General features: G+C 43.2%; 1 protein-coding gene across 1 annotated transcript in view; it reads right to left on the bottom strand.

Annotated features, from left to right (window-relative positions):
- Positions 1-251: 251 nt before the first annotated feature.
- Positions 252-22,224, bottom strand: part of XRCC2 (X-ray repair cross complementing 2) — a 32,348-nt gene continuing 10,375 nt past the window's right edge. Inside the window, exons 2-3 of the mRNA XM_050785914.1 lie at positions 12,909-12,990; positions 252-1,631 (exon numbers count right to left, since the gene is read on the bottom strand). Coding sequence (XP_050641871.1) covers positions 910-1,631; positions 12,909-12,990 — 804 coding nt within the window. The 3' untranslated portion in view covers positions 252-909. The remainder of the gene's footprint in view (positions 1,632-12,908; positions 12,991-22,224) is intronic.

Below are 22,224 nucleotides of genomic sequence, written 5' to 3'. Positions count from 1 at the left end.
GAGACACGAGAATCACTTGAACCTGGGAGGCGGAGGTTACAGTGGGCCAAGATCACGCCACTGCACTCCAACCTGAGTGACAGAACAAGACTCCATCTCAAAACAAACAAATAAATAAATAAATGCATTTAAACTTTCTTAAACAACAAAGGACTTAACTGAATTCCAAAAATGTGACACAAAGTTAAATATGTCCATTTTATTTAGGCAGAAATATATGTATATATTATTTATTTCCTTTTAAAGCAAGCTTAATACAAAGTTTAATTGCTAAAATCACTTTGATTCAACAACCTAGAAACAGAATAGTCTTTAGTTTTACTGTGCTAGTTTAACAAATCCATTCTGTAAAGAAATACTGTTAATTCCCCTGGAGTTTAAAACTTTAGGGCCAGGCACGGGCCTGCAATCCCAGCACTTTGGGAGGCCGAGGCGGGTGGATTACTTGAGGTCAGGAGTTGGAGACCAGCCTGGCCAACGTGGTGAAACCCTGTCTCTACTAAAAATACAAACATTAGGCCGGCGTGGTGGTGAGAGCCTATAATCCCAGCTACTTGGGAGGCTGAGGCAGGAGAATCGCTTGAACCCAGGAGGCAGAGGTTGCAGTGAGCCGAGATCGTGCCACTGCACTCCAACAGCCTGGGAAACAGAGTGAGACTCTGTCTCAAAAAAAAAGAAAGAAAGAAAGAAAAGAAAACTTGTGGCCGCAAGCAGTGGCTCACACCTGTAATCCCTGCACTCTGGGAGGCACACATAGGAGGATCCCTTGAGGCCAGGAGTTCAAGGCTGCAGTGAGCCATGATTGTGCCACTGCACTCCAGCCTGGGAGACAGAGTGAGACTCTGTCTTGAGAAAGACAAATTTTAAGGTTTGCATAGTACCCTGCAAAAGACTATTTTATGATACATATCAACAAAATTCAACCCCACTTTCTCCAATAATAAAAAAATGTTTTTTAAAACTGTTACTTTTTAAACAACGTGAAACTAATGAAAATTGGTTGCTGCTTTGAGAATCATCTTGTTTGGAGAAAAAGATCCTGTGCTTCACCAGTTGCTGCCATGCCTTACAGAGATAGGGTCTGTGGTCCACGTCCACGTCACGCAGGCGTCGAGAGGCAGGAGAAGGTTCTTCCGACGAGTTCGAGGCTTTCTGCATTATCGTTTGTGTCGTTGCAAAAAGAACCAGGCGATAGTCATTTACAAGCTTCTCTAAGCACTGAGAACATTTCCTCAGAGTAGACTCCTGTAAGTTAACACTCTCTCCTCCATTGACACGGTCTATCCAGTAAAAAGCTGACAGGCTATCCAAAATCAAAAGGCAGAGAGACGGGTGACTACAAAACATACTTTCTAGCGAGTAAAGTGTAAGAAGCAGGTGGGTGCTACTACTGCAGTACACCAAAAAAAATCTTCCCAGGCAGTATTTGATTATTTCTTCAGAGCTTTGGGATAGTCTGTGCTCAAGAACTGTAACCAGCCGGAGCATATCGAAGTGGTAATCTGTGTCAATAAATAAGACTTCCACTTCCAGGCCACCTTCTGATTTGGGAAGTATACATCGTGCTGTTAGGTGATAAAGCATTTCTGTTTTTCCTGTTCCTTCTGAGCCATGAAATTCAAGAATATCACCTGTGTAAAAATTTAAACATCTCAGTCAAAATGCAGTAGCTCAAGGGTAGGCTACAAAATGCAAAGTCTGCAAAAAAGTTTAAAAAGACGTTTACTGGAATGTGAAAGAAAATCTAAATACACTTTTGCCAAAATGGAGCTGTACAAGCAAACACAAGAAACAAGGAAATCAGAGCCCGGTGAGAAGACTGGGAGAGGCTAGGGGACTCTCCTCGGGCCAGGCTCACATGCACTTCCACTTCAATTTGCGAGATTTGAAAATTAAGAGCCACAGATCTAGGGCCTTTCAAAAATCTGACTACTACAGTACACACCATTTCTGGTAGTTGATGACACCATATCCATTCTTCCCCTCTTCCTAAAGTATAAAATCCTAATTTGATGAGGAGGGAAATGTGTCCACTTTAAAACTATTTTTCATGGTCTCCTTTGAAAAGAAAGGTTACCAGGTAACACAGCTGTCACCAGTGAGATGCAGGCTGCTCTCTGTTGATGATTCTTTCCTATCCAGGGACACCTTCTGCCCTGCCGCGCCCTCCTGTGGGGGTGGAGCAGCCATCTGGAAGCAGTGAGGATGAAAGCCCCCGCTCAGGATGGTGGCGTGGAAGACAGAAGGTGCCCAGGACTCTGGGCATATGGAGCCCCCACCAGCCACGCACAGCCTGCCTCTGTGCCACTCAGGATGTGAGGAAAACAAGCCTCCACCTGGGCAAGCCACTAAGTTGGACTTCTATGACCTGCAGGTGAAAGCACTCCCTAATTAGGGTTTCTCAATGTTACTGATGTTATGGGGTGAACAATTCTGGATTTTGTGGTTTCACACATTACTGAGGCAAGAGCCCATGGCTCACAGGCCCTAAATGCCAACAGCACCCTTCAACTGAAAACAACCTCACACGTTCCCAAACTGCCTTCAGTTATTCTCTGCTATTGGAATTATCTCTTGAAACCATGTCCAGCTGCATTAGAAATTATTTTCCTAGCATTAAAAATCAAAGTCAACTACTCTGAACATTAAAGACTCCAACTCTCCTTCTATATAGGCTCAAATAACTCATTGAGGACAGCACAAGTTAAATCAAACGACACTGGGCAAGTTGCCTTGTTTCCAGAGCTTTTCAAAATGCACTCAACAGTGGCATTCAACTCTTGCTTGTCATTATTAATGTATGGCTGAACTACCTGATTGGAAACACTATGTTAAAATGCCAACTATTATCCCCAACCAAATGATGGTCTATATAAGAATTCAAGGGCTGGGCACAGTGGCTCACACCTGTAATCCCAGCACTTTGGGAGGCAGAGGCGGGCGGATCACCTGAGGTCAGAAGTTCAAAGAAACAGCTGGGCGTGGTGCATGTGCCAACATGGTGAAACCCTACTAAAAATACAATAAATTAGCTGGGCGTGGTGGTGGGCGCCTGTAATCCCAGCTACTTGGGAGGCTGAGGCAGGAGAAACACTTGAACCCGGGAGACAGAGGTTGCAGTGAGCTGAGATCACGCGATTGCACTCCAGCCTGGGTGACAAGAGCGAAACTCCGTCTCAAAAAACAAACAAAAAAAGAATTCAATTACTTTGTTTCTTATGATTAATTTTAATTTTTTTTGAGATGGAATCTTGTTCTGTTGCCTAGGCTGGAGTGCAGTGGTGCAATCTTGGTTTACTGCAACGCTTCCCAGGTTCAAGCAATTCTCCTGCCTCAGCCTCCCGAGTAGCTGGGATTACAGGTGTGCGCTACCACCCCCAGCTAATTTTTGTATTTTGGTAGAGATGGAGTTTTGCCATGTTGGCCAGGCTGGTCTCAAACTCCTGACCTCAGGTGATCCACCCACCTCAGCCTCCCAAAGTGCTGGGATTACAGGTGTGAACCACCGTACCCGGCCTTTCTTCTTCTTATTAACAAACCGTTGTAAGTTGGAGTATTCACAAATAATGTTTAAGAAATCTAGGTTGGGTACAGTAGCTCATGCCTGTAATTCCCTGCACTTTGGGAGGTCAAGGCAGGAGGATCACTTGAGCCCAAGAGTTAGATATCAGCCTGGTCAATATAGTGAGACCCCGACACTACAATTAAAAAACAAAAACAAAAAACAGCCACCCATGGTTGTGTGCATCACTAGTCCCAGCTAATTGGGAGGCTGAGGTTGGAGAATCAGCTGAGCCCAGGAGGTAGAGGCTGCAGTGAGCCAAGACTGCACCAAATTTCTACCATAATCTTACATACAACTTGCAATTCTAAATTTACCTTAAGAAGAACTTTAAAAACTGATTCCACCTCAGCCTCTCAAGTAGCTGGGACTACAGGCATGTGTCATCATGCCTGGCTAATTTTTGTATTTCTTGTAGAGACTGGATTCCATCATGTTGCCCAGGCTGGTCTTGAACTCCTGGGCTCAAGTGGTCTGCCTGTGTCAGCCTCCCAAAGTGCTGGGATTACAGGCATGAGCCCCCACACCTGGCTTCGGCTTTCTTATAGCGCAGTATGTTATCAGTTCTCATAGACTTCTCTTTTGTATTTAAGAATTCTACACATGGCTGGGCACAGTGGCTCAGGTCTGTAATCCAGCACTTTGGAAGCTGAAGTGGGAGGATCACTTGAGCCCAGGAGTTCATGACAAGCCTGGGCAACATAGGGAGACCCTGCCTCTATAAAAAATTTAAAAAAAGAAATAGCTGGGTGTGGTGGCATGTGCCTATAGTCCCAGTCTCAGCTACTCAGGGTGAAGTGGGAGCCTGTGAGGTTGAGGCTACAGCGAGCCGTGATCATGTCACTGCACTCTAGCCCAGGCAACAGAGGGAGACCCTGTCTCTAAAAAGAAAGAAAGAAAGAAAAAAGAGATTCCAGGCTCAAGGAGTAAAATTATTTTCATATTAACAACTGTCCATCTAATTAAAAGTTAACAGAGCAGCTAAACCTGTATTCCACCCAGATGTTCAGCGTGCCCTCTCCTACTATGTTACTGAGGAGCTACACTGAACCCACCACTCCTACCAAGCGCTTTTACTGCCCTGTGTGATAGAGAACAGGGACCATGCAGAAGCGCAGACGGGAAACCAAGAAGCAGACCACAGCAAATCCTCCCTCTCCTGCTCCCAGAGAGGCAGCCAGGGAGGCTGACCCACAGCTACTCACCTTTCTAGAGTACTGCATGCCTTAAAGAGGCTGCTTCAGACATGTCCTGTTTGCTCCTAATAACACTGAGGTAGGGAAAATAACAAACTCTGTCGTCTCCCATCATCACACGGATCACACTATATAAGCACTGACTATTTACTTGATTACATTTCCTGTTAGCTTCTCTAAGGTTGGGACTTGAGTATTCTGTCCCCAGCACAAAACCCAGGATCTTCTAAATGTGCTTCATCAGTTACCTTCTTCTTAAGATCCTCATGAGAGACATCTAAAGAATAAAAATACGAGTTTTGGTTTGTGAGGGTTAAGGGCCTAAAAGCCAATTGTTAAACTGGCATTTTAAATGGAAGCAGGTCTGGTAGGGAGCGACAGGTGGGGTGTGTGGCTTTGGTGGCAGAGCTCAGCAGGTAAGAAGGTCCGAGACCAGGGTTAACACAGGGACCAACATAGGAGGCAAAGCAAGGGAAGCAAACTGCCTGGTGTGGGGCCTGCTGCCAGAGACCACAGGGTCTCACACTTAGCGTGGTGAGGGCCTCAGTCCTGCAGGTGATAGGGTTTGGCTGTGTCCCCACCCAAATCTCGTTTGAATTCCCACGTATTGTGGGAGGGACCCAGTGGGGGGTAATTGAATCATGGGGGGAGGTCTTTCCTGTGCTGTTCTCGTGATAGTAAGTCTCATGGGATCTGATGGTTATTATAAGGGAGAATTTTCCTGTACAAGCTCTCTTTGCTTGCTGCCATCCATGTAAGATGGGACTTGTTCTTCCTTGCCTTCTGCCATGATTGTGAGGCTTCCCCAGGCACATGGAACTGTAAGTCCAATTAAACCTCTTTCTTTTGTAAATTGCCCAGTCTTGGGTATGTCTTTATCATACCCCTTGGGTATGTCTTTATCAGCAGCATGAAAATGGTTACCTTTTACAGCAGGTAAACCTAATGTGGTGATTTAAAAGTTCTTCTGAGCCGGGCGCGGTGGCTCAAGCCTGTAATCCCAGCACTTTGGGAGGCCGAGACGGGCGGATCACGAGGTCAGGAGATCGAGACCATCCTGGCTAACACGGTGAAACCCCGTCTCTACTAAAAAATACAGAAAACTAGCCGGGCGCGGTGGCGGGCGCCTGTAGTCCCAACTACTCGGGAGGCTGAGGCAGGAGAATGGCGTGAACCCGGGAGGCGGAGCTTTCAGTGAGCTGAGATCTGGCCACTGCACTCCAGCCTGGGCGGCAGAGCGAGACTCCGTCTCAAAAAAAAAAAAAAGTTCTTCTGAAAGATAGGCTTGGAAGTACCTGCACACATCAAATATAGACACAAAGTAGACTTTTTTTGAGACAGGGTCTTATTCTGTCACCCAGGCAAGAGTGTAGTGGCGTGACCTCAGCTCACTGCAACCTCCGCCTCCTGGGCTTAAGCCATCCTCCCACCTCAGCCTCCTGAGTAGCTGGGACCACAGGTGTGTGCCACGACGCCTGACTAATTTTTGTATTTTTTTGTAGAGACAGTCTTGCTGAGTTGCCCAGGCTGATCTCAAACTCCTGGGTTCAAGCGATCCACCCATCTCAGCCTCCCAAAGTGCTAGAATTACAGGCATGCACCACCCCACCCAGCCCAAAGTAGAAATTTTTAATTCACATAATTCAAATTGAGTATTCCAGCAAAAATTTAGCTTTCAAAATGGTATTTTTTTTTTAATGTATCTCTAGGTGTCACAAAATGAAAATGTCCTACAGCCACTAAGACAAAAGATTCAAGATGGTAAGCCAGGCGCGGTAGCTCACGCCTATAATCCCAGTACTTTGGGAGGCTGAGGCATGAGGCAGGTGGCTCACCTGAGGTTAGGAGTTCAAGACCAGCCTGGCCAACATGATGAAACCCTGCTTCTACTAAAAATATAAAAATTAGCTGGGCGTGGTGGCACGCACCTGTAATCCCAGCTACTTGGGAGGCTGAGACAGGAGAATTGCTTGAACTTGGGAGGCAGAGGTTGCAGTGAGCTGACATCGCGTCATTGCACTCCAGCCTGGGCAACAAGAATGAAACTCCATCTCAAAAAAAAAAAAAAGATTCAAGATGGTAATAAGGGGCTGGTTATAGCAGTCTAGGAGTAATCCACATAGAAATAATAAGAGAAAAAACAAAAATCTCTTTGATGGGTGGGTAATATGGACCTAAAATTAAGGCCAAAACTAAATTTTTGAGATATATCCACAGTTAGAAGAGGCATTAGAAGACAGCTAAAACAGAAACTTAATAGGAAAACCAGGAAGAAAAACATTACCGGGCAAAAGAGACTGTTTCAAGAAAATGAAACAGCACTAAATAATAAATGCAGCAGAAAAGTCATGACAATGAAAAATGGCGGGAAAAGATCACTGAGTTTGTCCAAAATAGTGGCCTTGGGGCATTAATTGTGTAGTCCGCAAAAGCATATTTAACATCTTATTTTGTGAACCAAACTTTTAAAACTGAGATACTCAGAAGACAGGAGACAACAGGACTAGCCTAGGCATTCACTGCTTCTAGAGTAACAGCAAGGACAGAGCAGATTCCCAACCAGTGAAACTGAGGCAAAGAAGTTGAGGGTTAAATCCCTGCCTAAGAGATACTCTTTTCCTTTTACACATTAATAGCAAATCAGGTATAAAAAAGGCATTTATAACAACCAGGGAAGACACTGCAAACTTGCAAGAGACACATGAATTATTATTAAGGTCCTTGAACTAAATTCCTCACAAATACGTTTAATGATGAACTGAAATCAGTTTTACTGATTTTATAAACATTTACTGTTTGATCCTCAAGATCAAAACCTGTAATCAAATATTATGTCCTACAGAAGGGACACCATCCTTTTCAATGTACTTGAAGTCACCATCTCATATGTTTCTGTGGCTGCTACAGGATGCTTGTCCAGCCAAAGTATGGAACGTGACGACTTGCAGTAAAAAAATCCCTAAGGTTTGGCACTTGAAGATATTAAACTAAATCAGAAAATCTGGATGATTTGGCCTTGACAGTTACTCTTACAAATAGAACGCTGTAAGGAGTTTGGGTAACAGATTGTCAGAAAGAGTTATGAATCTAAAGATCCTTCAAAATAAGGAAAAGAAAGGAAAAGCCAAAAAATCTATCATCTTGGTACCAGCCTACCAACTATATAACAAATATGTTGAATTTGCAGATTATAATCATTACAGAAGTAAAGAAGTAATGAATTGGTACATGGTACTGAATAACTCCTATCCAAAAAAGCATTAAAAATATGTTTACAGGTTGGACGTGGTGGTTCATGCCCATAATCCCAGCACTTTGGGAGGCTGAGGTGGGCAGATGGCTTGAGCCCAGGAGTTCAAGGCCATCCTAGGCAACATGGCAAAACTCCATCTCTACAAAATATACAAAAATTACTTGGGTATGCTGGCACACATCTGTGGTCCCAGCTATTAAGGAGGCAGAGCTGGGAGGATCACCTGAGCCCGGGGCTGGTCGAGGCTGCAGCGAGCCGTCACTGCGCCACTGCACTCCAGCCTGGGCAACAAGAGCGAGACCTGTCTCAAAAAGAAAAGTTTGGCACTGGGCACAATGGTTCATGCCTGTAATCTCAGCACTTTGGGAGGCCAACACGGGTGGATCACTTGAGGTCAAGACCAGCCTGGCCAACATGTTGAAACCCTGTCTCTACTAAAAATACAAAAACTTAGCTGGGCATGGTAGCACCCGCCAGTAATTCCAGCTACTTGGGAGGCTGACGTTGCAGTGAGCAGAGATCAAGCTGCACTCCAGCCTGGGTGACAGAGTGAGGCTCTGTCTCAAAATAAAAAAATAAATAAATAAATAAAATAAAATAAAATATAAAATAAAATTATAAAATGTAAAATATAAAATATAAAAAATAACATAAAATATAAAATATAAATATAAAATAAAAAATAAAATAAAATGAAACGTTTGGATGAGAACACATGGACACAGGAAGGGGAGTAACACACACCGGGGCCTGCCGAAGGCATGAGGGGAGGGAACGCATCAGGACAAATAGCTAAGACAAGTAACCTAGGTGATGGGTTGATAGATGCAGCCAACCACCATGGCATGCGTTTATCTATGTAACAAACCTTCATGTTCCGCACATGTATCCCAGAATTTAAAATTAAATTAAATTAAATTTAAATTTAAAAAAAGTTTGGATGGGTGCAGTGGCTCACACCTGTAATCCCAGAATTTTGGGAGGCCAAGGTGGGCGGATCACCTGAGGTTGGGTGTTCAAGACCAGCCTGGCCAACATAGTGAAATTCCATGTCTACTAAAAATACAGATGAGACAGAGCAAGACTCTGTCTCAAAAAAAAAGTTTACAATGGCATCGAGACTCTATAACCCCTAAATCTCTTACTACTTCAACTTAAGCTTTTCTATAACAAGTTCTGATAAACTTCTATTGTTGATAAATAATCTTTATAATCCCAGTCTTCTACCTGCTGTTGTTCCAATGGAGTACTCATCTAACTAGTTTTACAGCTACAGGATCTTCAGTAGTTTTCAGTAAACTTTTTTGTTAGTGACTAAACATGATGATGTTTTTCAATGTTTCTATAATATTCTAATGTAGAAGTTGTTCCACAAACACATTTTAACATATTAATGTCAGTTTCATAAGGCTCACCTTATTAATATCCTTCCCTATAGAGAGTGTACAAAGACCATTCTGTTTTTTGTCTTACATACTCGATCAAAATTTGTGTTTTATTATGGAGAATTTTGGTTAGCAAATCTGCTGTACAAGAAACACTAAAGGGAGTGCTTCAGGCTACATGAAAGGACACTAGACAGTACCTGAAATCCAAATGAGAAAATAAAAAGCATAGGGAAATGTAACTATCTATGTAAATATAAAAGACAGTACAGGCCGGGTGTGGTGGCTCATGTCTGTAATCCCAACACTTTGGGAGGCCAAGGCGGGTGGATCACCTGAGGTCAGGAGTTTGAGACCAGCCTGGCCAACATAGTGAAACCCCTCTACTAAAAATAAAAAATTAGCCAGGTGTGGTGGCACACACCTGTAGTCTCAGATACTGGGGAGGCTGAGGCAGGAGAATCACTTGAACCCAGGAGGTGGAGGTTGCAGTGAGCCGAGATCACACCACTGCACTCCAGGCTGGGCAACAGAGTGAGGCTCCATCTAAAAAAAAAAAAAAAAAAGATAGTATAAATGTGTTTTTATATTTGTAACTATTTTTTCATCTATCTGATTTAAGAAGGAAGTTGTTTTTGCGACAGAGTCTTGCTCTGTTGCCCAGGTTGGAGTGCAGTGGTGCAATCTCAGCTCACTGCAACCTCTGCCTCTCGGGTTCAAGCAGTTCTCCTGTCTCAGCCTCCCGAGTAGCTGGGATTACAGGTACCCGCTATCATGCCCGGCTAATTTTTTAGAGACGAGGTTTCATCATGTTGGCCAGGCTGGTCTCCAACTCCAGACCTCAGGTGATCTACCTACCTCGGCCTCCCAAAGTGCTGGGATTACAGGCATGAGCCACCGTGCCCAGCCTGTACTTTAACCATTTAGAAGTGTACAGCTCAGCGGTGTGAAGTACATTCACATTGCTGTGAAGCAATGAAGCAGAACTCCACAACTTTTCCATCTTGCAAAACTCACATTTTGCATCCATTAAACAATGACTGACTTCCTCCACCTCCCCAGCTCCTGATAACTACCATTTTACTTTCTTTTCTGTGAATTTAACTACCTTAACTACCTTAGAAACTACATGTAAGTGGAATCAAGCAGTTTGTCTTTTTGTCTGGCCTATTTCATTTAGCACAATGTCCTCAAGGTTCATCCATGTTGTAGCAAGTGACAGAATTTCCTTCTTCTGTAAGGCTGAAATATATCAATTGCATGTATATATCACATTTTGCATATACCACTCAACCATTGATGGATACCTTTCCCCCCAGGGATTCGTTATGAGTACACTGACGGACATTTAGGTTGGTTTTACCTCTTAGCTATTGTGAATAGTGTTGCTATAAACAAGAGTGTACAAATATTTCTCCAAGATCCTGCTTTCAATTTTTTTGGATGAATACCCACAGGTGAGATTATGGGCTCATACAGTAGCTCTATTTTTAATTGTTTGAGGAACCTCCATACTATTTTCCATAATGGTCGCACTGTTTTACAATCTTACCGACAGTGCAAAAGGGTTACAATTTCTCCACATCCTTGCTAACACTTGCTATTTCCTGTTTTTTTGATAGTAGCCTTCCTAATGGATGTGAAGTGATGAAGAAGAACATTTTTTTTTTTTTTTTTTTTTTTTTTTTTTTGAGACGGAGTCTCGCTCTGTCGCCCAGGCTGGAGTGCAGTGGCCGGATCTCAGCTCACTGCAAGCTCCACCTCCCGGGTTCACGCCATTCTCCTGCCTCAGCCTCCCGAGTAGCTGGGACTACAGGCGCCCGCCACCTCGCCCGGCTAGTTTTTTGTATTTTTTAGTAGAGACGGGGTTTCACCGTGTTAGCCAGGATGGTCTCGATCTCCCGACCTCGTGATCCGCCCGTCTCGGCCTCCCAAAGTGCTGGGATTATAGGCTTGAGCCACCGTGCCCGGCCGAAGAAGAACATTTTATAATGATAAATGGGTCAACCAGCAATAAGACAAAATAAAAAGTTATGTGTGCTTAACAATACATGAAGCCCCAAAATACAAAAGTAAAAAATGATAAAACTCAGGAGAGAAACAGACAATTCAACAATAACAGTTGGAAACTTCATTTTTAGTAGAGATGGGGTTTCACCATATTGGCCAGGCTGGTCTCGAACTCCTGACCTTGTGATCCGCCTGCCTCAGCCTCCCAAAAGTGCTGGGATTACAGGCGTGAGCCACCGCGCTTGGCTATAACCTGATTTTTTAAATGAGCAAAGGATCTGACGTTTCTCCAAAGATACACAATTTGCCAATAAGCCTGTGCAGATACTCAACATCACTGGCCGTGAGGAAAATGTAAGTCAAAAACCACACAGAGATAACACTTCCTACTGACTAGGATGGCTATTATCAGAAAGACAGACAATAACAAGTATTCCCAGAATATGGGAACTGGAACCATCATTGCATTGCTGGCAATGCAATGACGGTGCAAATAAAATGTGAAGCTCCTCTGGAAAACAGTCTGGCAGTTTCTCAAAAGGTTAAATGTAGAATTGCCATATGACCTAGCAACGCCTATGCTAGGTATTACCCGATAGAACTGAAAACATCTATCCACAGAAAAACACGTACACAGATAACCACAGCAGCAATTATGCATAACAGCCAGCAAATGAAACAACCCAAATGTCCATCCGCTAACAAACGGATAAGCAACATGCATACCCATGCAATGAAATATTTAACAAAAAGTGAACTACTAATATGTGTTATGATGTGGTGACAATGAATTATACAATGCAAATTATTCAAAGTAAAAAAGGACAGTCACAGAAGATCACATATTACATGATTCCAGTTATACGAAATGTCCAGAAAAGGCAAATCTATAGTTAGAAAGTAGACTAGTAGTTGCCTAGAGCTGGGGAACATGGGAGATGACAATGATTAGAAATGAGCTTCTTTATGAGGAGATAAAATGCTCTAAAATCAGTTGTGGTAATGGTTGCACAACTGTGTAATATACTAAAAATCACTTAACTGCACACTTAAGTGGGTGAATTTTATCTCTGTGAAGCCGCTACATTAAAAGAAAAAAAATCAACCTAAGCACACGCCCTTTGTAAGTTTTCCCTGTTGTAGAAATACTAAGAGAACAATTGGGTACCTAAGGACTTCCCTGTAACTCCGCAAACTTCTAAAGAAAAATAATTTCAAAATAAACTATAATAGCAGGACTTGCATAAATATTGTGTGTTGGCAATAAGACAGAGGTCAAGGCAGACTCTGAAGATTTACTGCAGAGAAGCAAACTTATCTTGTCTGACACCGGTGAGGAAAGCTTAAAAGCTGCCTGTCACAACCTGTGTCTCAGTTTTCAACTGGACAGTTTAACCTGTATAACCTCTTGCAGGAATACGTGTATACATGTGAGCTGATGTGAAAAATCCTTTTATAAAGCTTTATTTGCATTTATATTTTTATAAAGGTTGTATTTTTACCATGCACAGGTGAATCTTCATCAGCAAACAGATTTGGTTCTATTTCTTTCAAGGAACTTCTACCTTCAAGTCGGGCAAGGAGCTTACAAAAGAAAAGAGAGAAGGAAAACTCATTATTTAAAAATAGAAAATCCTACACATCTGTATTTATACCATTTTCCGAAAGTCTGTAAGATTTCAAAACTTTAGGCTGGGTGCTGTGGTTCACACCTGTAATCCCAACACTTTGGGAGGCCAAGGTGGGCAGATCACTTGAGTCCAGTTTGAGACCAACATGGTGAAACCGACTCTATAAAAAAATACAAAAATTAGCTGGGCATGGTAATCCCACGGTAATTAACTGAGACACGGTAATCACCTGAGACACGGTAATCCCGGCGACTCAGGAGGCTGAGGTGGGAAGATCACTTGAGCCCAAGAGGCAGAGGCTGCAGCCTGGGTGACAGAGTGAGGCCCCATCTCAAAAAAAATTTTTCATAATTTTGTGGATTTGGAAGAAAATATGAAATAGGAAATCTAGTTTAGGAGAAATGCTGTGTTTACTTATTTTTCAGATATTTTACTTTTTGTTTATCTACCAAATACTGACAGTATGAGTCTGTACCCTCAAAGGAATGGATAGTCTAGTTTAGGATATAGGACAAACTGCTATGGAAAAATTTTTACCTTCCTTATAATTAACTCTCACATTGTAATTCTTACCACACTTGTTACAGTTACCTGCCTTCATTTGTCTGCCCCACTCATTGTGAGCTCTTCATTTCACTGGGGAAGGGGACAAAGGAGAAAGGTGGAGGAGAACTTCCTTGAGCAGTCACCACCTGAGCTCTCTCCTAAGTAAGACTCTGCCAGGTGAAAGGGGTACAGGCAGGCCTAGCAGACCTGCTAGCAGGGACAGGAGCAGCCGCAGTGCAGAGGCTATAAACAGCACTGTGCACAGGGACGCTGTGCGCAGATTTGAACTCCTAGAGACTATAGCAGCACCAAACAGGCAGGACACAGGGAAGCCCTAAGAGCAGAAGTCAGAGCATGGAAGGGCTCAGATGTCATGTTTGGGAGCTTATCTTTGGCTTGTAGACAACAGCCAACAGGTGTGACACTAAGCAGTGAGAAGTATTTAGCACATAGTTAAGAGGAGACATCTGGGACCCCAGAGCCAGACCTGCTAGGTCACTGAGGTCCTCAGGCTTCTCATCTGTAAAGTGAGGATAACAAACAGCACCCTCCCTCGTAAGGATGGTGAGGATTAAATATGTGAAAAGAGTACCTGGCTTATTATCCTTTTTTTTTTTTTTTTTTTTTTTTTCAGGCAGAGTCTTGTCCTGTTGCCCAGGCTGGAGTTCAGTGGTGCGATCTCTGCTCACTGTAACCTCTGCCTTCTGGGCTCAAGTGATTCTCCTGCCTCAGCCTCCTGAGTAGCTGGGATTACAAGCGCCCACCACCACGGCTGGCTAATTTTTGTATTTTTAGTAGAGATGGGGTTTCACCATGTTGGCCAGGCTGGTTTCAAACTCCTGACCTCAAATGATCCGCCCCCACCGGCCTCCCAATCTGATGGGATTACAGGCGTGAGCCACCGTGCCCAGCCTATCCACGTTTCAAACAGACCATCTTGGTGGTTACCAGGGAACAGATGTGAGGAGAGTAAAACCATACGTGGAGAGGGCTGGAGTCTGTCACCCTAGTCTGGAGGAGGAGTGTCTGCACCATGACAGAAGTCATTAGGATCACAGGCGGCAACCTCGGTGAAGGATTTAACTGTCACAAGAGAGACAAAACTGATTCTCCAGGGAATCAAAACTGATTCTCAAGTTTCTTGGGAATCAGCACAGATTTGACAATGCTTCTATATGACAAAAGAAAAAAAATCTATCACAAATGGGAAGAAATAGTCACCTTTTATTTGCATTTTTTAAAAACCAAATCAAGTTGTGGAAAGACTTCCTAAAGTGATTAAAAGTTCTATGCATTCATTTAACAGGCGTTCGTTGAATTTCTGTTGCATATGAAGCACTGTGCTAGGTAAAATGTTGACTACAAAGATGAAGATGGCAACCTCCCCTCAAAGAATGTACAGTCTCGGTCCTCTTGCTTTATGTCATAAAACAAGGTAAAGATATAGGGTGCTTAGCTAGAGCAGAGGTTCTGAGGGCATAACCGTGGCCGAAACTATTTTCGTAAACAGAAAAAGTAAAAATTAAGATGTTATTTGCCTAGTTTGACATTAAGGTCGTAAAAGCAATAGTGGGTACCTGCTGACAGCTAGCGTAATCAAGGCAGTGGTGTGGAAATGTATTAGCACACATCGCCAAGCACTACCTGCACTCAAGCAGAACAAACAAAACCAGTTTTATGTAAGAATGTCTTTGATGAAAAAAAAAAAAAAAAAAAAAGGCTGGTTTTACTAAATTATGACCCTTGAGTACACTGTAAAAAATATTTAAAAAATATTCTTTGTGATGACATGAGAAACATACTGTGTAGTGAACAATTTAACCTTGCCCAAAGGGAGGTCTGGTTTTTGTCCTTGGCTCCTGAGCGGTAATTCTAAACCCTTGGAATGTCTTGCCTGATAAAAGTGTCTTTGGGCAGGGCACAGTGGCTCTCGCCTGTAATCCTAGTACTTCAGGAGGCCAAGGTGGGAGGATCGCTTGAGCCCAGGAGTTTAAGACCAGCCTGGGAAACATGGCGAAACACTGTCTCTACAAAAAATACAAAAATTGGCTGGGCATGGTGGCATACGCCTGTAGTCCCAGCTACTCAGAAGACTGACAGAGAAGAATCGCTTGAGTCCTGGAGGTCAAGGCTGCAGTGAACCAAGATTGTGCCACTGCACTCCAGCCTGGGCAACAGAGCAAGACCCTGTCCCCTACCACCCCCCAACAAAAAATAGTGTCTGTTTACAAGGGAACCTTGGGCTACACAAGAATGATTTATGGTGGGGGCTTTGGGTCATGCAGTGACAGGCCAACCTGGAGGTGCTGGAAGCTAAGGTCAGCTATGCAGGCAGTTGACTATGTCCACATGGCAGAGCCCCAATAAAACCTTTGGACATCAGAGTCTAGCTGAGATTCCCTGCTTGCCAATATTCTGTCTATTGTCACACATTGCTGCTGGGAGAATTTAGCACTGTTGATGACTCCACTGGGAGAGGACAGCTGGAAGCTCTGTGCTTGGAACTTCCTGAACTTTGTCCTATTGTGTCTCTTCCCTTGGCTGATTTTAATCTATATCCTTTTGCTGTTGCAAACCATAACCATGAGCATAACAGCTTTCATTGAGTTCTGAGTTCTTCTAGAGACTTATTAAGCCTGAAGGTGGCTGTGATGGTTAATTGTATGTGTCAACTAGATTAGGTTAAGAGATGCCCATATAGCTGGTAAAGCATGATTTCTGGGTGTGTTATGAGGGTGTTTCTGGAGGACATGAGCATTTCAATCAGTAGACTGATTAAAGAGGATCCATCCTCACCAATGTGGACGGGCATCCTCCAATCCCTCTTTTCTTGAGCTGGGACACCCATCTCCTGCCCTCAGATATCGGAGCCCCTGATTCTGGGACTTACCCCAGTGCTGCCTGTCCCGCAACCCTTCACCATTCTCAAGCCTTTAAAGCCCTGGACTGGGAGTTCCACCATGGGCCCTCCTGGCCCTCAGCCCTTCAGACTCAGACTGAATTACACCACAGGCTTTCTGGTTCCCCAGCTTGCAGATGGTGTGTCTGGGAATTCTTGGCCTCCATAATCATGCTGTTAGAGTAGGTAGACAGGCAGGTGTGAGTGGGGCAGGACAGGCCCCAAGGAATGTCCAGGTGGCCTCTTCAGGAATGATAACTGATTGCAGCTGGCACCAGGGAGGGGAAAATTTCCTAACAGGAAACATCTTGGGCTTATGGGCAACAACTTCCTGATAAGATCCTAGGAATTGAGCAAATATGTCCAGGAATGTGCAGTAAGGAGCAAAATGGTGGAGTGTGACCAGTACATGACCCTCCTCTGGGAGCAGTAGACCAGTAAGGGAAAATTGCCCTACGCAAGCATGCACAGAACTCCAAACACCAAATGGCACCTGTGGACCCTTTCAGATACTGGCAAGTCACTGCACATGAGGCAATTAGCCAGCAGCCCACCCAAGGAGAAGGATGAGAGGAGACCAGGAAGGATCAGGAAATAGGGGCATTCAATATTTCAAGTTGTCCATTTGGTCCCTTCCAAATGAACGTTACTTCAAAAAACCTTCACTCCTGCCTTGAATCTTGGCTGAATTCTTTCTTCCAAGAAGACAAGAACTGAGGACTGTGGATCCCAACCGGACTTGCCACCCTGGTAACAATGTGAGCCAATTTCCATAATAAATTTCCTCTTAGGTATCTACATGTATCCTATTGGTCGTGTCTCCTCTGGAGAACTGTGCCTAACACATAACTCAGTGAACCATCCAAAAGATGCATGATGTGAAATCATTCCTGGGTAGATTTCACTCCAACTGTAAGACAGACTTTTTTTTTTTTTTTTGAGACAGGGTGTAACTTACTCCCATCACCCAGGCTGGAGTACAATGGCACGATGAGCCTCAACCTCCCAGGCTCAAGTGATCCTCCCACCTCGGCCTCCCAAGTAGCTGGACTACAGGCTCGTGCCACTATGTCCAGCTAATTTTTTGTTATTTTTAGGAGACAGGGTCTCACTATGTTGCCCAGGCTGGTCTCGAACTCCTAGGCTCAAGTGATCCACCTGCCTTGGCCTCCCAAAGTGCTGCAATTACAGGTATGAGCTACTGCACCTGGCCAAGGTCTTAAGATTTTATATCCCACATTATAGTTAGCCTTTAGGAAAACTACTACTTGTCAAGGTTTGGTACAGTAACCAAGAAGAATATCTATAATTCTCTGAAAAGGTCTTAAAATACTCCTCCCTTTCCCAACGTGACTTTCTCTGAGAGGATGGATGTTCTTCGTGTACTTTAACCCGATCAACATATGATAACAGAATGCATAAGAACCCAGTTCTATTAAGCCAGATATTAAAAAGATTTGCAAATATGTAAAACGACATCACTTTTCTAAGATTTTTCTTAGAAAAATACAGCTATTTTTCATAAAAATGTTTTATGAAAATATTCAATGTGTCACTGTACATGAATGTAAATATTTTAAAAATTTAAATTTCTGTTTCATGGATACATATAACATAAACAAAAGCTCTTTAGATTCTTCAATTTTTTTTTTGAGACAGGGTCTTGCTCTGTCACCCAGGCTGGAGTGCAGTGATGCCATCATGGCTCTCTGCAGTCGTGACCTCTTGGGCCCATGAGATCCTTGCATATCAGCCTCCTGAGTAGCTGGGACCACAGGTATGTGCCACCACACCCGGCTAATTTTTTTACTTTTTGCAAAGGCAGGGTCTCCCTGTGTTGTCCGGGCTGGTCTCGAACTCCTGGGCTCAAGCAATTCTCCCACCTTAGCCTCCCAAAGTGCTGGGATTACAAGCATGAGCCACCATGCCCAGTGGAATCTCCCATTTTTAAATGTGTTCTGTAGTCCTAAGGCTACAACGTATAAGAACCACTGGGCTATAAGACCGCAAGAATATAACTCAAAGAAAAATACAGATTTTTTTTTTTTTTTGAGACAGAATCTCGCTTTGTCATCGAGGCTGGAGTGCAGTGGTACAAGTTCGGCTCACTGCAACCTCTGCCTCCTGGGTTCAAGCGATTCTCCTGCTTCAGCCTCCTGAGTAGCTAGAATTACAGGCATGTGCCACCATGCCTTGCTAATTTTTATATTTTTAGTAGAGATGGGGTTTCGCCATGTTGGTCAGGCTGGTCTCAAACTCCTGACCTCAGGTGATCCACCTGCCTCAGCCTCCCAAAGTGCTGGGATTACAGGCGTGAGCCACCGCGCTCAGCAAGACGGAGAGGCTTTCATGGACAAGAAAAAGCACGTGGAAACGACTACAAAATATCTTCAAAGGCATGTATACGAATGAATAACATCATCATTAGATTAACTTGGGAAGACACTCCAATTGTTTACTCTTACTGTCATTACTCAAAACACTTTAGAATCCTCACCCCTGAGAAATCCTGGCAAAATAATATTCAAGGAAGTATTATAGGCCAGGCGTGGTGGCTCACGCCTGTAATTCCAGCACTTTGGGAGGTCGAGGGTGGATCACCTGAGATTGGGAGTTCGAGGCCAGCCTGCCCAACATGGAGAAACCCTATCTCTACTAAAAATACAAAATTAGCCAAGTGTGGTGGCACATGCCTGTAATCCCAGCTACTCAGGAGGCTGAGGCGGGATAATCGCTTGAATCCGAGGCAGAGGTTGCGATGAGCCGAGATCCCACCACTGCACTCCAGCCTGGGCAGCAAAAGCGAAACTCCATCTCAAAAAAAAAAAAAAAAGCATTATAATTTTATTGACAGGACTCTTTTGAGTGAAGATAGTATTGCTCCTCTTAGTTACTCACAAGGATTAGGCAATCTGCATCAGACTTTCCTCTGTTACTTAAAAAATCAAATTTATTTTCAAAGGAGAAAAACTGTCCACCATTGAGAATATCCAAAGCAACGTTTTACAATGTCAAAGCAGAGTATACTGAATTATAAAGGGGGTGAAAGAACCTCCCAGAAATAGGAAATGGATTTAAATTTACAAGTAATGGATAATATTATTACAATTCACAAGCCAAGTGAATTGTTAATATTACAATTAACAATTGTAATTGTGGCTCACACCCATAATCCCAGCACTTTGGGAGGCCGAGGCAGGTGGATCACCTGAGGTCAGGAGTTCGAGACCAGCCTGGCCAACATGGTGAAACCCCATCATTACTAAAAATACAAAAAATTAGCCAGGTGTGGTGGTGGGCACCTGTAATCCCAGCTACTCGGGAGGTGAGGCAGGAGAATCACTTGAACCCAGAAGGTGGAAGTTGCAGTGAGCCGAGATCGCACCACCGCACTCTAGCCTAGGAGACAGAACGAGACTCCATCTCAAAAAAAAAAGAGAAACTTCTAAACATAAGCAGAAAATACACTTGTCCCCCCTTATCTGCAGTTTCATTTTCTGTGGTTTCAGTTATAGCCAACCACAGTTCTTAACTATTAAACAGAAAATTCTAGAAATATATAAGTTTTCAATTGCATGTCATTCTGAGTAGCATAATAAAATATCGTACCATCCTGTTCTGCCCCAAGTGGGACATGAATCATCCCTTTATCCAGCATATCCATGCTGTATTCACTACCTGTTCATTACTGTATGGGAAAAAACATAGTGTATATAGGGTTCATTACTATCTGTAGTTTCAGCATCCACTGGGGGTCTTGGAACATATCCTCCATGGACAAGAAAAGAGGTACTCCAAAAATCTGACATAGGCCTATTATAGAAAATTAAAATTAATGATGTCCAGATTCAATGAAAGAGTCAATAGAAGCAAGGTATGGTCAACCTGCAGTTTCAGAGCGAAAGAAGAGTTTGTTAAGTGTCCAGGATAAAGGGAACCCAAGTAAATTCTGCTTGACGTGACAGTTTAATCCTCTTAGGGAAGACTAATACATCAGGCATCAGAGCTTGGTGATGGTAGCCATTATGACAAACTGTTTCTCTTAATTCTCTAAGCAACCTTTCCAAGGCAAAATTTCCTAACTAGAAAAGAATACACAGTGGACATAACAATTTTAATCTATTTGACAGTTTCACTAATATTGTGAGTCAATAGATTTGATATTTGGATTGTAAATCAGCATCTGCTAAGTTCTATTATTGTAACAATAGCTATCTAATAATAGTTATTTGAGCTTACTGTGGTATCAGCAGTACATTCTTTATATTATATCCTTTAATTGTTACATCAACCCTATTTGTTACTATTCTGCTTTTCACATGAGAAAACTGGTAAATGCCAGAGCCAGGATTTAATCAAGATCTCTGTGATTCTCAAAGCCTGGAATTTTTCTACTACACTGTACAACCTCAGTATCACTAAGACTAATCAAATATGAGTACAAGGACTAAACTGAGTTTTTGGACCTATTAAACTGAAAATCAGGCCAGGTGCAGTGGTTCACACCTGTCATCCAAGCACTTTGAGAGGCTGAGGCAAGAGGAGTACTTGGGGCCAAGAGTTCAAGACTAGCCTGGGCAACATAGTGAGATCCCACCTCTACAGAAAAATAAAGGTAAAAATTAAAAAACAGGAGGAAAGCCATCTGAGGTCCTGTCTGGGCAACTATCTGACTTCTTTCAACCATTCCTTTAGTGGAAACTTGAACACTAACAAGGTGTCCCAAACGTCTTCAGCAGCAGCAGCATTGCTGGAGCAAGCTTGCAGTCTGCAAAAGGGATAATGCTCAATTATACAGACATTTAATGGTAAACATTTTACGGAATCTCACTCTGTCGCCCAGGCTGGAGTGCAGAGGCGCAATCTCAGCTCACTGCAACCCCCTGGGTTCAAGTGATTCTCCTGCCTCAGCCTCCTGAGTAACTGGGATTATAGGCGCCCACCACCACATCCAGCTACTTTTTCTATTTTTAGTAGAGATGGAGTTTCACCACGTTGGCCAGGCTGGTCTCGAACTCCTAACCTCAAGTGATCTGCCTGCCCCAATCTCCCAAAGTGCTGGGATTAGAGGTGTGAGCCACCGCGCCCGGCCATTTACCGGTGAACATTTCATGCAAGTCAAGTATGTTCCAGGAACTGCGGTAAGTGCTAGGGATATAAAGATGTAGCCAACACAGTTGCTGTTTTCAACTAAACTGATGGGGAGGCAGGGCATCGTGGCTCATGCCTGTAATCCCAGCACTTTCTTGAGCCAAGGCTAGCAACACAGTGAGACCTCACTAGCAACATAGTGTGACCTATTTAAACTAAGCAGTCAAAAAGTTGTAAAAAAAAAAAAAAAAAAAAAAAAAAAAAAAAAAAAAAAAAAGGTACAATAAAGTTAGGCAGGTGCTGTAACAGAAATACACATGGGGCATTGTAAAGGCATAAAAGAGAGTTGGTCAATTCTAACCTGCATGAGAGTGACTTTTGAGTGAGAGATTTTGGTACATAGTTATTTCAGGTACATATAAACTGTGCACTGATAGAGAAATGCTTTTTTTCCTTCTACCTGGAATATCTTTACCCTATTTCCTCCAACTAAATTCTCTACTGAATGAATGAAAATTCTGGGCATTCTTCAAGGCTCCTTCCCTCCATGAAGCTATTACTATCCTTAAGAACATATTGCCAGCCAGTCTCCCTCATCTGGATATAAACACTTAAAAGGAAAGAGATCAATACTGGCTTGGTTACCAATTC

This window comes from Macaca thibetana, chromosome 3 (genome assembly GCF_024542745.1).
Source record: "Macaca thibetana thibetana isolate TM-01 chromosome 3, ASM2454274v1, whole genome shotgun sequence".
In the NCBI taxonomy this organism is placed as follows: domain Eukaryota; kingdom Metazoa; phylum Chordata; class Mammalia; order Primates; family Cercopithecidae; genus Macaca; species Macaca thibetana.
The sequence above is the reverse complement of the archived record's forward strand: the minus strand, read 5'-3'. Positions and strand labels throughout refer to the sequence as shown.